This window comes from Arvicola amphibius, chromosome 9, assembly GCF_903992535.2.
Source record: "Arvicola amphibius chromosome 9, mArvAmp1.2, whole genome shotgun sequence".
In the NCBI taxonomy this organism is placed as follows: Eukaryota; Metazoa; Chordata; class Mammalia; order Rodentia; family Cricetidae; genus Arvicola; species Arvicola amphibius.
The window spans coordinates 83,052,428-83,065,742 of record NC_052055.2 but is presented as its reverse complement, the minus strand read 5'-3'; the positions used below and the strand labels follow the sequence as shown (position 1 = coordinate 83,065,742).

At 38.2% G+C, this 13,315-nt stretch overlaps 1 protein-coding gene across 1 annotated transcript in view; it reads left to right on the top strand.

Annotated features, from left to right (window-relative positions):
• Adgrb3 (adhesion G protein-coupled receptor B3) overlaps nucleotides 1-13,315 on the top strand; it is a 710,232-nt gene that overhangs the window by 326,015 nt on the left and 370,902 nt on the right. Inside the window, exon 9 of the mRNA XM_038342237.1 lies at nucleotides 273-467. Coding sequence (XP_038198165.1) covers nucleotides 273-467 — 195 coding nt within the window. The remainder of the gene's footprint in view (nucleotides 1-272; nucleotides 468-13,315) is intronic.

Below are 13,315 nucleotides of genomic sequence, written 5' to 3'. Positions count from 1 at the left end.
CTTGCTCATATAGTGAGACTTGGTCTTAATAAAAAGATCCAGCCCGAGACCCATTCATTGAAAATGATCCCAACCCATGATGTGGCTTGGAATGCCGGGACCCAGAGCCTGAATGGCCTAGACATGTAGGATAAAATTTACTGTTCCTAAATCCTTCTAAGTACCACAAGCCAAACTTTACTGAACAATTTAAAAATAGTTGCTTAGTGAAGCTACGCAGAGAAATAGTCAGGAAGATTCTGATGTCTTTTCTGTTCTTTCGATCTGAACAGATTAAAGAGCACCTTGCGAAGGGGCAGCGGATGCTGGCAGGTGATGGAATGTCCCAGGTCACCAAGACGCTGTTGGATTTGACGCAGAGGAAGAATTTCTATGCAGGTGATCTTCTAGTGTCTGTGGAAATCCTCAGAAACGTGACAGATACGTTTAAAAGGGCAAGTTACATTCCTGCATCGGATGGTGTCCAGGTAAGAGAGACAGAGCCTGAGAGAGAAAACCAGTGAAATTTGCCCCCCTCCCAGACACCAGTACACTCAGCTTGGAGGTAGCTGGAAGGAAGGAATGTTCATTGTTTCTTCAAAACACCTTGACTGTGTGTAATGTGAACTCCGGCAGTGACCTCAATTCCCATAGAAACGCTACACCTCAGTATCCTCGCCATTAAAATGCTCACATTAAAGCTCAAGGAAAGACCAAATGAGCGTATGTGTGAAGTGCTTTGAGCCCGCGGATGAAAAGCATTATCACAAATTCAAGGTGGTATCATGGCTATTTTATTCCCACATTTAATATCACCATCTTGCCATAGGAGACTATTAAAAGTACATTAGGTATAATGAAAGCATATTAAGTATAGCATGCAAAGAAGGCATAGTGTAACATCTGTATGAGGACTTCTTATTTGAAACAGGGAAAGCATATTTAACATTGAGAACTCTTGCCTGATACTGTAAGGCACATAGACGATAATTTTAAATGAAAAAAATAAGAAACTCAAGTAGCTCTGCGAAGCCTTTTGACCTTGTCATGGAAGACCTTAGAGCAACATCATTTACCTCCATAATATTGCTAAGTACTAACCCACTTGAGTGTTGCCTTGCCGTTAAAACAAAGCCCGGTGAAACAGCATAGTTAATGTAAGGTCATTGTGTACGTTTAGATTAAGTCCTTTTCTGTTTTAGAGTAAAATGTATTCCTTCTCAGTTGATTTTTTGCATTTCCAGCAAAAAATGCAACTCTGCTATCAAGAAAAACACTCAATCATCAATGGAATCAGTCATTAATGACACCAATGCTCTGATCTGTATCCAGGTGTGAATATGTCTAAGATCCCATAGACAAATGAAAGCTTATGTATGTAGGAATAATCCACATTGCTTTCCATACCAGACCAGGAGTATCTGGCATCTTAATGGCAACAATGGAAAAGATGTTAGATAGAAAATTAAAATCATTTGAACATCCTGAAGATAATACCTTTCTTGTAGGAATAGTCTAGTCTTTTAATAAATTAAGTAAGCAACATACATATTTACCCCTACCCTTCTGAAAATTTCTATTAGTACTACCATAAAAAGCAAGTATTTGAAGTCCTTGACATAATATACAATAAAATATATTCATAAAAGAAAAACATAAGACATATAAAAAAATCTCCATGCATAACACAACATTAAAGTCTCTAAATTGTCAAAAATGCAAGGCTTGGGGGTTTTTAGTGCTAAAGCTCAAAAAAAAAATGAAGACTGATGATTTGCATTAGAAACCTGTTTTGATATTTTTCCTTCCTTCTTTTTTTTATCTTTTTATTTTTTGAGACATGGTCTGACTGTGTAGCCCTGCTTGGCCTGGAAATTACTGTGTGAACCAGGCAACCAGGAGATCCTTGATTTCAGATGCCTGTGTGCCTCTGCCTCTCAAGTGCTAGGATAAAAGGTGTGTGCCAACAGATAATACGACATTACTTATTATAGACTTCTGCCTTTCAACACTTAATTTGACCATGAAATTAGTAGATCTGACTTACATAAAGCGATCGCCTGGGTCATCTGGTGTAGTCTGAAACAGGATCCTTCCTTGCCTCTGTTCACTTCTCTGCAATCATTCTGACTGCTAGGCATGATGGTGTCTTCCTCCTTCCCTCACAAGCTGTGCCTCTCCGGTTTACTGTTTTTATTGGTATCTTCAGCTACCTGCGATACCCTCCATCCTCTGCTGGAATTCTCGTCTTATATCCAGGCTCTCTCAATCCCAGTTCAAAAATCATAAGCCACTTCAAATGCCAGATTAGCAAGCCCCTCAGTTACATTAGAAATTAATTTTGGTTCCTCGAATCATTCAGAAAATCTTGCGCCTCTTTCATTCTGCTTTTAGTAATCTAAAGTAAAGTCATCTGTACATAACCATTGTCTCCTTTGTTTCATTGGAAACTCGGGCTAATGGCTGTATTCAGTATCTCCTACACTTTGTGTAAACTTCAATTTGCCCTGCATAAGTTCTCCTTTAGCATTTTTGGTGGTACGGTATGGCACACCAGGTTCAATAGAGTGTCAACTGTTTTTTCCCTGAAATACATGACATCATGTATTACTTGCTCTTCATTATAAAATTGCCGCTTCCTAGTTAGTAACAGCATCATGTAGATTTCCTTCATCTTGCTTTACTGTGGAATCTGCCTTACGAGTCCTCTTCCAATCTCCCTTCCGTCAGTAGCCACACTGGTATGCTAAGTCAGCCTCTAAGAATCCCCACCTAGTTATTTCTGTAGCCTCTTCTCTTTGTTCCCCCTTACATCTTGGTTAATTTGAACCCATGTGACACACTGTTCTTCTAATAGCTATCCTAGAACAGCTCTTGATATGTTAGCAGAACTTCCAGGCTCCCTGAGTGACAGCCTTTTATTTTGGTGTCTAGTACGCTATGGATGATGTTTGTTACCCCTGTTCCCATTCAGGCACATCACCTTAGTCACCTTAGTCACATTAGCCACTTACTGCTTTCCAGATGTGCTGCATGTTCTTGACTCTGTGTCATTGCTTCCTCTGCTTCCACACTGCCTTAGTCTATCTTGACCTTACAAATTATTCTGAGTCCTATGCGTCTCAGAAATCCACGGCATCTTCTCTCCTATGTCCCATTCCACCTTTGCACTCAAATGAGACTCTTTTTGAGAAAAAAAATGTTGGACCCTAGGAAAGCCTCAGCCCATGACCCAAAATTAAGTTTAGTGTAGAATCTTGATTATAGAAGGAATTTAACAAATAATTTGTTTTAATTACAGCAAAACTAATAATCAAAGAATTGTCTTTTCATTGATTTCATCCCTTGCCTTCCCCACTAAAATTGGAAAATAACAGGCAAAGTTCAAAGGAAGATTAGGTAAAACTGTACACAAAGGTCCCATTCTTTTGAATATAGTTAGATGCAGGATATTTCATTTGAAATGGCTAGCAATGCAAACAGGAACAAAGAAGAGCTGTTGAAAAGATTTGATGTGTTGACGAAAGAGTATCACAATCATCCATGACAGGTTAATCTTGGCTTAAAATCTATCCATGGAAATTTGTATTAATTTGAATTTGTAAATACCACGAGGACCTTGTGTTCTTAGATTTTATGTTTACTTCTTTAATAATTTTAGTTTATGATCTGAAAGATTCATGGGAAAAGTTTAATGAAAAATCCATAAGACTATTAACCTACCATTAAATATATAAACTATATTAATAATGGTTGTTGCCCTCGCCTTTCGGTTCATAGGAAATGTACTGCTTTTAATATAAGCAAGATATTTTCTCTCTGCACTTTTTGAAGTGTGTGTGTATTGTGTGTGTGGGGGGGTGGAGGGTGTTCTGCATGCATGCATGTATGCATGTCTGTGCATGAAGTGTGTGCTACATCAAATTATATTAAAATTAACAAGCAATAAATTTAACCTTAAAGCAAGTACATTTCCCCTTTCAATACTGTCTCATGGGCAACTGTTGCATATTAATGTCTATCATTAAAATGTGTATAATATCTATTCTTCAGTTTTAATGCCAGAAATTTGAAACACAAGAGAGAAGCATCAAAATATAACCAAGTAAATATTTTATGTGATTATTACTACTACAAACAAGACCTTCCCAGCTCTTCAAGAGGAGAATTTAATATGGCACATGCCTAGCATACCCGGCCTCATCAATTGGTTTGTGGAAAAAATAAAGCTCCTCATAAATCATGTTGTTTTTATCTTTGGATACGACTCTTAAACTATGCTTTTTCCTGGGTGAGGTGATACCAACTTTCACACCCATGACTGCTTTGCATCTTTCTAACAAAGAAGAGCTGCGGAATGTAACTATTCTATACTATTTTTTTTTTGTTTTTCACTTTAAATCCCTCTTTAATTAATGAGACACTGAAATTGAAAAGTATATGTTTATATGTCTTAGACTAAGACGATAAAATATTCTTTTATTCTGTGAGTTGACAGACCATCTTCCAGAAGTTTTTTTTTCTCTCAAGTCTATTCTTCTCCAGGTCTGTACTCTTGGTCATAACTCCCAGAATATAGTAAGTCCTTTATGTGGCAGATCCTTGCCAAAATGACATAGATTCTTCAAGGTTTGGCTTATGGATAATTTCTTCTCAAAGTTCTTCTCACCAATTTCTACCCATGAGGAGAATTTTTTTTTTTACCATTTCTGTGGTCATTTACAACCTTGTGAACACATTTATGCAGCACTCACACATGACATTGTAGTAAGTGTGATGTCTGCCCTCAGGTATTAATTTTAATCTTCTTGGAGATGAATATGACTCTGGGGCTTTACTTAACACTTGAAGCATAGCAGGCACTCAGATGTTTGTTCAAATAAAAAAAATGAATCAGAGCAATATTAATGTTTGGAGATTAATATGGTTTCTCATTCACAAAATAAAATGGCTCAATCAAATTCAGAGGCAGAAATTTCTTCATTTACATTTTTTTGCCATGGAAAGTTTTACTCCAGGTCTGATTCTATCTATAAATGACTGAGCTTGACCCCAAGTCCCACTTACCCAGAAGTAAAGGTCTAACAAAGTGAATACTTGAAACAGATATGTGTAAGCTCTTATTTGAGTTCATCTATTATCAATTTCAGAATTATAAGGCACTTTCTTATGTTTCTGTTATATCATTTCTTCATCCATAAAATGCAATATAAAGGTGTAGGACTATAGTTGATTTTCATTATTCTTGGAATTATATGTAACAATAATAAGCAATGAACTAACACTGAATCACTGGTCCTTAGCCAAATAGGGATTAAGTTTCCTTGAGAATCTGGTCACAACCTTTTCATGAGTTGATCACACTAACATTGATTGTTGTGGCTTTCTGATAAAAGACACCCAGTTTAATTCATATTAGTGATACATGGATATTGGTGTATCTAACACATGGCCTGCCTCTGTAACGCACACTATATGCTCTTTGTTCTTCAGATCACTGGGGAGTCCTTTATCACATCATGCTGTGGCCATTTAAACAGTAAAATACTCTCTCTCTCTCTCTCTCTCTCTCTCTCTCTCTCTCTCTCTCTCTGTGTGTGTGTGTGTGTGTGTGTGTGTGTATAACATAGAATCACATAAACTATCCAAGGGGCACTTGTTCACAGCATGACAGGTGAAATGAAGACTGAAGAGAGCCTATTTGAGACCCCAGATGGAAGGATGAGCTTTGGGCAATCAAAACTGTGCGCATCTCGAAACATGTCAGTGATCAACCATGATAACACTGTGTTGATTTGTAGATTACAGCTCCATTTCTTTAAGTAAATAAATTGACATAACATTTCAAGAGGTTATAAATAATTCAGATGGTCTCTGTCCTTTAGGATTGTTGTGACACTCAAAGTCAATCAGGCTAGATGCATGATTGACCACCGAGTGGGTACACCATACTGTTTCTATTGTCAGTATTTTAATTTACAATCCAAACGTGAAGAGTGAGGCTTGCTCTCAGGCTGGTTACAATGTCACTGGGGAGAATATCATGGCCGACTCTAGACTGTACGCATGGATCTGAGATATTTAAGTACATGATGTCCGAATTTTAGAAATTCTGGTCACATACAGATCTGAACTCAGTAGTAAATAAAATATTCATGCGAGTATTAGGAATTGAGAAAAAAAACTTCAAGAAGCAAGCCATGAACAGAAGCACTCAACAAAGAATCAGAGTGAATGATCAAAGGCACAGCAGTGGAGCAAACATTGCGAGTTTAGACCAAGGTAGTTAGAAATGCTCTACATGTTGGACAATGCAGTTCCTGAGGGCAGGAGGGTGAAAGCAAAGAAGAGTTTGTCTTCTTAGAGTTGTTAAGGTAAAATCCAGTACCTGTCGATCAGCAAGTCTCAACTGACTAACACCATATACCAATTAAAAGAATAATACAGTGAAGACAGAGGGAAGAGGCTTGTACGATGCAGCTACATTGGGAAGATGAGCAAACAAAATCGGGTGGCCCCCAATCTGTTTTAAAGGTCATTGCTGTGAGGTTTATATTTACAGGCCAAGATATATACAGAGTTAAGCAAAACTAGTCAGGCTGTGGCCTTGCCTATCAATCTCCCATCACTATCTTGGCTCCAGAATGCCCCACATAAGTTGTCAGAGTTGTGTGAAGTATCTTTCTGGCAGACAGATTCCTTCTCTGGATTCACCAGACACTCAGCCTTTGTCTGCCCCAGTATTGGATTCCTAAAGGAGTCTTAACTCTGGGATCTGTTCATCCAGTAGTCCTATAGGCAAAGACAAGGTTTAATTTCTTTTTGCGTAGCTCCTCTCCTGTCCGAAAAATTACTTTTGCTCTCTACATTTGATTCTCTATCAACAAGATCCCTAAATATTACTGTTATTTTTAGAAAAATAATTTGCCACGATAGATAACGTGGATTAATAAGGAAAACAAGAGTTTTGAGCTGACAGATAATCCCATGGGGAGACAATAGAGACATAGAGAGAGAGAAAAGGAAAAAGGGGGGGGGGGGCTAAGGATAATGAACCAGAAAGCAGAAGAGAGAATTCTTGAATGAAAGAAAATCTCATAAGAGTTTTGGTTTGGTACATTTTTTTCCTCAGACAGGGTTTCTCTGTGTAGCCTGGGTAATCCTGGTACTCGCTCTGTAGAACAGGCTGGCCTTAAACTCACAGAGACCCTCTTGCCTCTGCCTACTGAGGAGTGCAGCTCCACTGCCTAGTTGGACATTTTCTTACTTACTTTTCTATTGTCATGACAAAATACCTTTACCAAGGCAACTTATAAAATAAAGCAGTTAATATGGGAACTCACAGTTCCCAGAGTTTAGAGTCCATGGCCATGACGGCAACAGACAGGAAGGCATGGTGCTGGAACAGCAGCTGAGAGCTTACATCTTATCCACAAGTACAAAGCAGAAAGGGCTAACTGGGGATGGTGTGGGCCTTGGAAACCTCAAATTCCAGCCCCAGGCCACACCTCTCCAACAAAGCCATGCCTTCTAGTCCTTCCCAATCGGTTTCACCAACTCAAATAAATGAGCCTGTGGGAACCATTCTCATTTAAACTACCATGAAGAAAGAAATTATTGAAAGTCTTACCTACCATGATTTAACAGCGACTCAAATATGCCAGGATCATCGAATTTCCTCACAATCTTCAGGTCCTAAACAACAAGTCTTGGTGACAATATTTTCCAACTGATTTTTTCTCCTCTTTGGCTCATTCTAAGATGCAATTTGCAGCAATAGTTAGTGAAATATTCAACTTTAAAAGTAATATTCGCTTTATTATCTTTATGACATGCTGATATTATCTTTAGCACAGTTCTTTCTCTAGTCTTTGACATGTCACTTGAGCTTAAGAAATTTACTTCTTTATTGTTGAGATTAAATAGGGGACTCTTACCTCAGGTTTGCAACGCCTTTATTAAATATAGATCATATTCTAAAGAAATGCACAATCTGTTTATCAAAGATATGTATTTAAAGGAGAGATTCTGATTTAAATGAAATCAGACATTGTTCATTGTTATCAGGCCTTGGTTCTTACTAGATGACTCATAGAGGAGAAAGTTTTATTCAAGTATGGGTTTGAAGAAGTCTTGTTCATGCTTTAAGGAAATAGGAGGGACTAATTGCCTCACAGAAAGCCTTTTGTCTTTTTGAAAAGTGGTAAGAACCTCAGCATTTTCTAAGAAGCAATGGATAGATGTCTGTGCAAAGTTGATTCCCTTGTTTGGAGTTCTTCAATCTCCTCTAAATTCTTTGCATTATTGGCCAGGATCTTTCTCTATCTTTTCCGTTGGAGTTCCTTTCTGATTCTTGTTCACATATTAACCTGGCAAGTGAATAGGAAATAGGCAAAGGAAGAAGCGAGTACCACTGGATATCTCCTAGGAACTTAGAGCACCATATGGAAAGAATAGGTTATGCCTGATAACTACGCAAAATGGAGAAAGAGGAATTTGCAGGAGAAATTTTTACTGATTTTTATTGAGCTCTATGTTTTTTCTGCTACCCTCTCTGCCTCTTCCCTTCAACCCTCCCCCAAGGACCCCATGCTCCCAGTTTTCTCAGGAGATCTTGTCTTTTTCTACTTCCCATGTAGATTAGATCCATGTATTTTTTTCTTAGTGTCCTCATCGTTGTCTACGTTCTCTGGGATTGTGATTTGTAGGCTGGTTTTCTTGGCTTTATACTAGTCTCCTTTCAGGTGGCCCTTTCTGTCTGAGTGCCAGGACAGCTGGAACACACATAGTAGGAAAGGAGGACAATTTTTATAATACATTTCAAAGCTCAGTAAAGAAAGGCTATTCTGTCTTGGTAATGCATTACTTCTTTTTATAAGTTTACCTTATTTTTTCTGTAATTTTTATCTCTTCTGTTTCATGGACATGGAGAGCACTGATGAACAATCGTATATGGGGGAGGATCTCTGAAGAGAATAAGTACATTATCTCATTAAGGGTGATAATTATTTCGTCCATTGCCTTCCCTTATCTTTTGATGAATCCTCTTCCGAAGGAGTAGTCTCCTGGTGACTAGTAACATTTGTCACATTGTCAAAGGACAAGACAACAGAATGTTCTAGTCAATCAGAATGTCAAATCCCTACCCAAGATCTGAGGTTGATTGTATATATTTGAACAGAAAGAAGTAGCTTAATCTTAAGGAGCCTCAGTTGGGCCCTTGAACTTCCACCTTCTTATATGATAATTTCTATCTTAAGGGGATGCTGTGGTGCTTTCCTTTCTGGTATTATGACACAAACCCATAGGAGAAAAGCCCAAAGGTGACCATGAGAGAGGGATCTATCCTGCATGGCCTGCAAGTCTAACTCCTGTCCCTGCTAGCTGGGAGGAAGGAACAAACTCCTAAGGGCAAAGGGTACAGCAGTGAGGTTGGAGAGGAAAGACAGCAGAGGAATGTAAACCTATACATTGCAATCTATCTGCTAGTTGATGCCAGGAAATTGCCGAAATAATTATATTAATTTTATAAATAAATGGAGTTCATTGTGAATTTTTATACATGCATACAACATATAACATTTACCTTCTCATTTATATTTCTTTTCTCCTCTTTCTCTTGTCCCCTTTCTTTTCCCCAAATAGCCCTGTTTTAGTTTTATCTTTAAAGAAAAAAACAAAAACCTATTCTTGATTTCATATGTGGGAGAAAATATGAATTCTGTCTTTCCAAATGTAGCTTATCTTGCTTAGTATAATGATCCATGATGTAATTCATTTTTAAAATTACCTATGTAAGGTGTGTGTGTGTGTGTGTGTGTGTGTGTGTGTGTGTGTGTGTGTTATATAGGATATGTGTGGAGGTCAGTGGAAATTTGTAGGAATTGGTTCTCTCCTCTTAGCCTGTAGATCCTATGTATCAAACTTGGTCTTTCATGTGATAGTGCCAAGTGCATTTACTCTCTGAACTATCTTTTCATCTCAATTTCTTTGTCTTTTTTGTCTAAATAATGATTTAGGTTGATTTTTTTAGGTACAACAAAACATCATAATTTTATTCTTTCAGAATCCCCCATTTTTTCCCTAAAATTTAAGGTAATATTGAAATTTGTGTGTTTTTCATTTACTATTAAAGTTTGGTTTTCTGCTTTTTAAATTATTATTGGGTGCTGTATTTATTTGGTAGGGCTAACAGAACAAATATTCCAGAAATGCATCTCAGATTTGGAGGAAGGAGTTGACCACAGATTTGGCTTGAAAATGTCAGCTTTCGATCAGCATCTTTTAATGCTCCTGATTTTTTCTTTGCACATGTTTCTTTGTATCTCTGTGTTCGTACTGTTTTTATAAGGATACCAGAGACCTACAGTAACCATGCTATTTTTCTTTAAACCTAAGTCCTTCATTGATTGAAATATTTCTAGATAATCTCACATATGATCATCAAGTGTTAGGACTGCAACATATAAATTAGAAGGAAAAGGTACAATTCACCCCAGAGCAGGAAACCATGAAAACCTCTAAACACTGCTTTAGTGAGAACTCTATGCCAGGCAGCTTGTCCTATGACAAGTCGTACAGTGGCTGGTAGAAAACCAAATGTTTTCTTACAATGCTGGTCCTCAAGCCTCTTGGCCATGTCTGTCCAAAATTGAGGGACCATTCTTAACTCTGCTCTTCTTGGGATTTAGGAAGAAAAAGAGGATATTTGATAAAGTGTGTCAAATGGTCCTTCAGCTTTGTTAAGTTTGCAGGAGTTGGATGATAGCTCTGAAGCAGAAATTCAGCTCAGTGAGAGAAAGCAAGATGTCATCTTTTTAAAGTTTTTTTTAAGGAAGTCTTGTTTCAAGAGGAATTAGGCCTAATGAATGTGTGACATAAGCTACATGCTAGAGTGGGTGAATGCAGTACACATGACTTATACCATGTGGCAGGACCCATTCTTCCTATGGGTAGGAAAATGGGACTTGCTTAATGGTGACTCACGGTATTAGGCAATAGTCAGTTTGTGTCTGACCCTTCAGTGGCTACAAACTTGGGTTGTTCTTTCCTTGCTTGCAGCCTTCATTGTTTAGGTTCTGATTAACTCAGGAACATGAGTTCTCTAACATTTTCAATCTTTATTGTTTAAATAAAAGAAAGACATGAGATCAGAAGTCAGAGATATCAAAACCTCTGGTAGCTTCCTGTTAAATTGGAGCCCTGTGATGTTGGGATATCTCCTTACTCCATGGTGAGTAGTCAAAGGTTGCTGTTGAGTCATAGTCTGTTACATGAATTCAAGGATACATTTATAGACAAGAAGGGACCATTGTTAAGTAGCAGAATTGAGGTTAGAAAAGGCATTGCTAGAGAAAGGAGTATTCACAAGACCCAACGTTTTGCTTGTATTGGCTTTTGATATTTGTTGGACTTTTCCTGATTTGTTTAAATGAGTTTAAAAGAGCTAGACTCTTTATAAGATAGGTTCAAGACTATTGAAAAGGGGGTTGTCAAGATTAAAAGTTAACTTTGGTCATACAGTTAGGTACCTTTAGACTCTCCACCAAGGAAATAGATCTGCAGAGATTAGAAGACAAATGCCATCTTCGCTGTGTACACAGAGCAGGGACTCGGCTAAATATGTGGACAGCAATGTAATCCAGAGAAATAAAGTTTGACTTGTAGCCAGTTTGTGACTAGGGCAAATTTTAGGTACTAGATCCACTCTTATTATTATTATTATTATTATTATTATTATTATTTTATATGGCTCATACCCCTCCCCACCTAGTGAGAAGGAGCAGAAAAGTCAAAAAGATGTTTTGGGGAGGAATATTTATGATAACAAAAGACAAAGATAAGGTAAACCCTGGCATAGCAGAGAATTAATCTATTCTAAAAGAATAAGCAAATTGGTATGTATAAATCTAGTAAAAGAAGGATGCACAGAGAAAAACTGTGACCCTGAACACAGTCTTCTCGGAACATTTTGACCAGTTTTCACTGCTGCTGTTCATGGCGTGTTGTCTGAAGAGGCATTTCCGGTCTTTTAATGGTTCACAGAAGTATGTTGTCTGATTCAAGATGCTGAACTCGTTCTTTAAAGGTATTTTTATTTGTCGTTCGGCAATTTTCATACAATGTGTTTTGATCATATTTATCTCTTATCCCCCAACTCTTCCAAGATCCCTACTCCCTTCCCTACCCATCCAACTTTGTATCCTTTTCCTTTTTTAACCCATCAAGATGAATGTGTGCTGCCCATTAAATGTGGCTTCCTGTTGGAGTGAGTGTTGCTTTACCAGGGGTTACACCCTTTGAGAAAATGCACCCTCCTCCCAGCCCCTAATGGTTGGCAATAACAGCATCATTACAGGTGGGAATTCATACACAAAGCCTCATCTTCAGGCTAGGCTTTGGGCTGGATTGAGCATGCACAGCTCTTGTGCATGCTGTTACAACTGCTGTGAGTCCGTGTGTGCAGCTGCCCTATGATGTCGCGAGCACAGTGTGTCATTGACTATCTCAAGCTCTTACAGTCTCTCTGTCTCCTTCCCACAATGATTCCTGAGCTTTGGGAGAAAACAGTGCAGTATCTGTGTTACATTTAGAGGTAAGCATTCTGCAGTCACTTATTCTAGGCTACTGGGCTCTTTTGGCACAGGATGGCACAAGAATGTCAAGTCATAGATGTGACTTACACTATGTTTACAGGTATCATTTTTTCTCTAGGTAGAGGAGTGATGTAACTGGAGGTTTCTCTCCTGCCTGACACTTCCCAATAACCACTCTGAGGCTTAATATTAATTACAAATTGTTTGGTAAATGGCTTAGGCTTATTACTAACTAGCATTTAAATCTTAACCCATTTCTATTAATCTACATATTGCCAGGTGTCCTGTGGCTTACCAGTATGTTCTGGCATCTTACACCTTGGGTGACTGCTGGAATCTCCCCAGACTCTGCCATTTTTCTCCCTGTAACTTTATTTGGATTTCCTGCCTGTCTCTGTCCTGCCTAACTATTGGCCAAATTACCTTCTTTATTAGCCAATGATAATAAAATATATTCACAGCATATAGAGAGACATCCCACATCAGAGTGGAGTTTGCTTAATGTGAGACCCCCGTTGTTTGAATGTAGTTATGCTTCCCTAAATCCCTAGTGCAACAGGGACTGAAATGTGTTCTTACCCTCCTCGCAGCTCTCTCTACATATTTTCTGGTTACCTGGACGGTTTAGATTCTCTGAGTATCCTTACTTAAGAAAGAGTGCTTCGATGTCTTGATTTTGTAATTATTTGGTCTACACTGACTATTGGCAGTTTATCATATTGGCTGTTCTGCCATGCTGC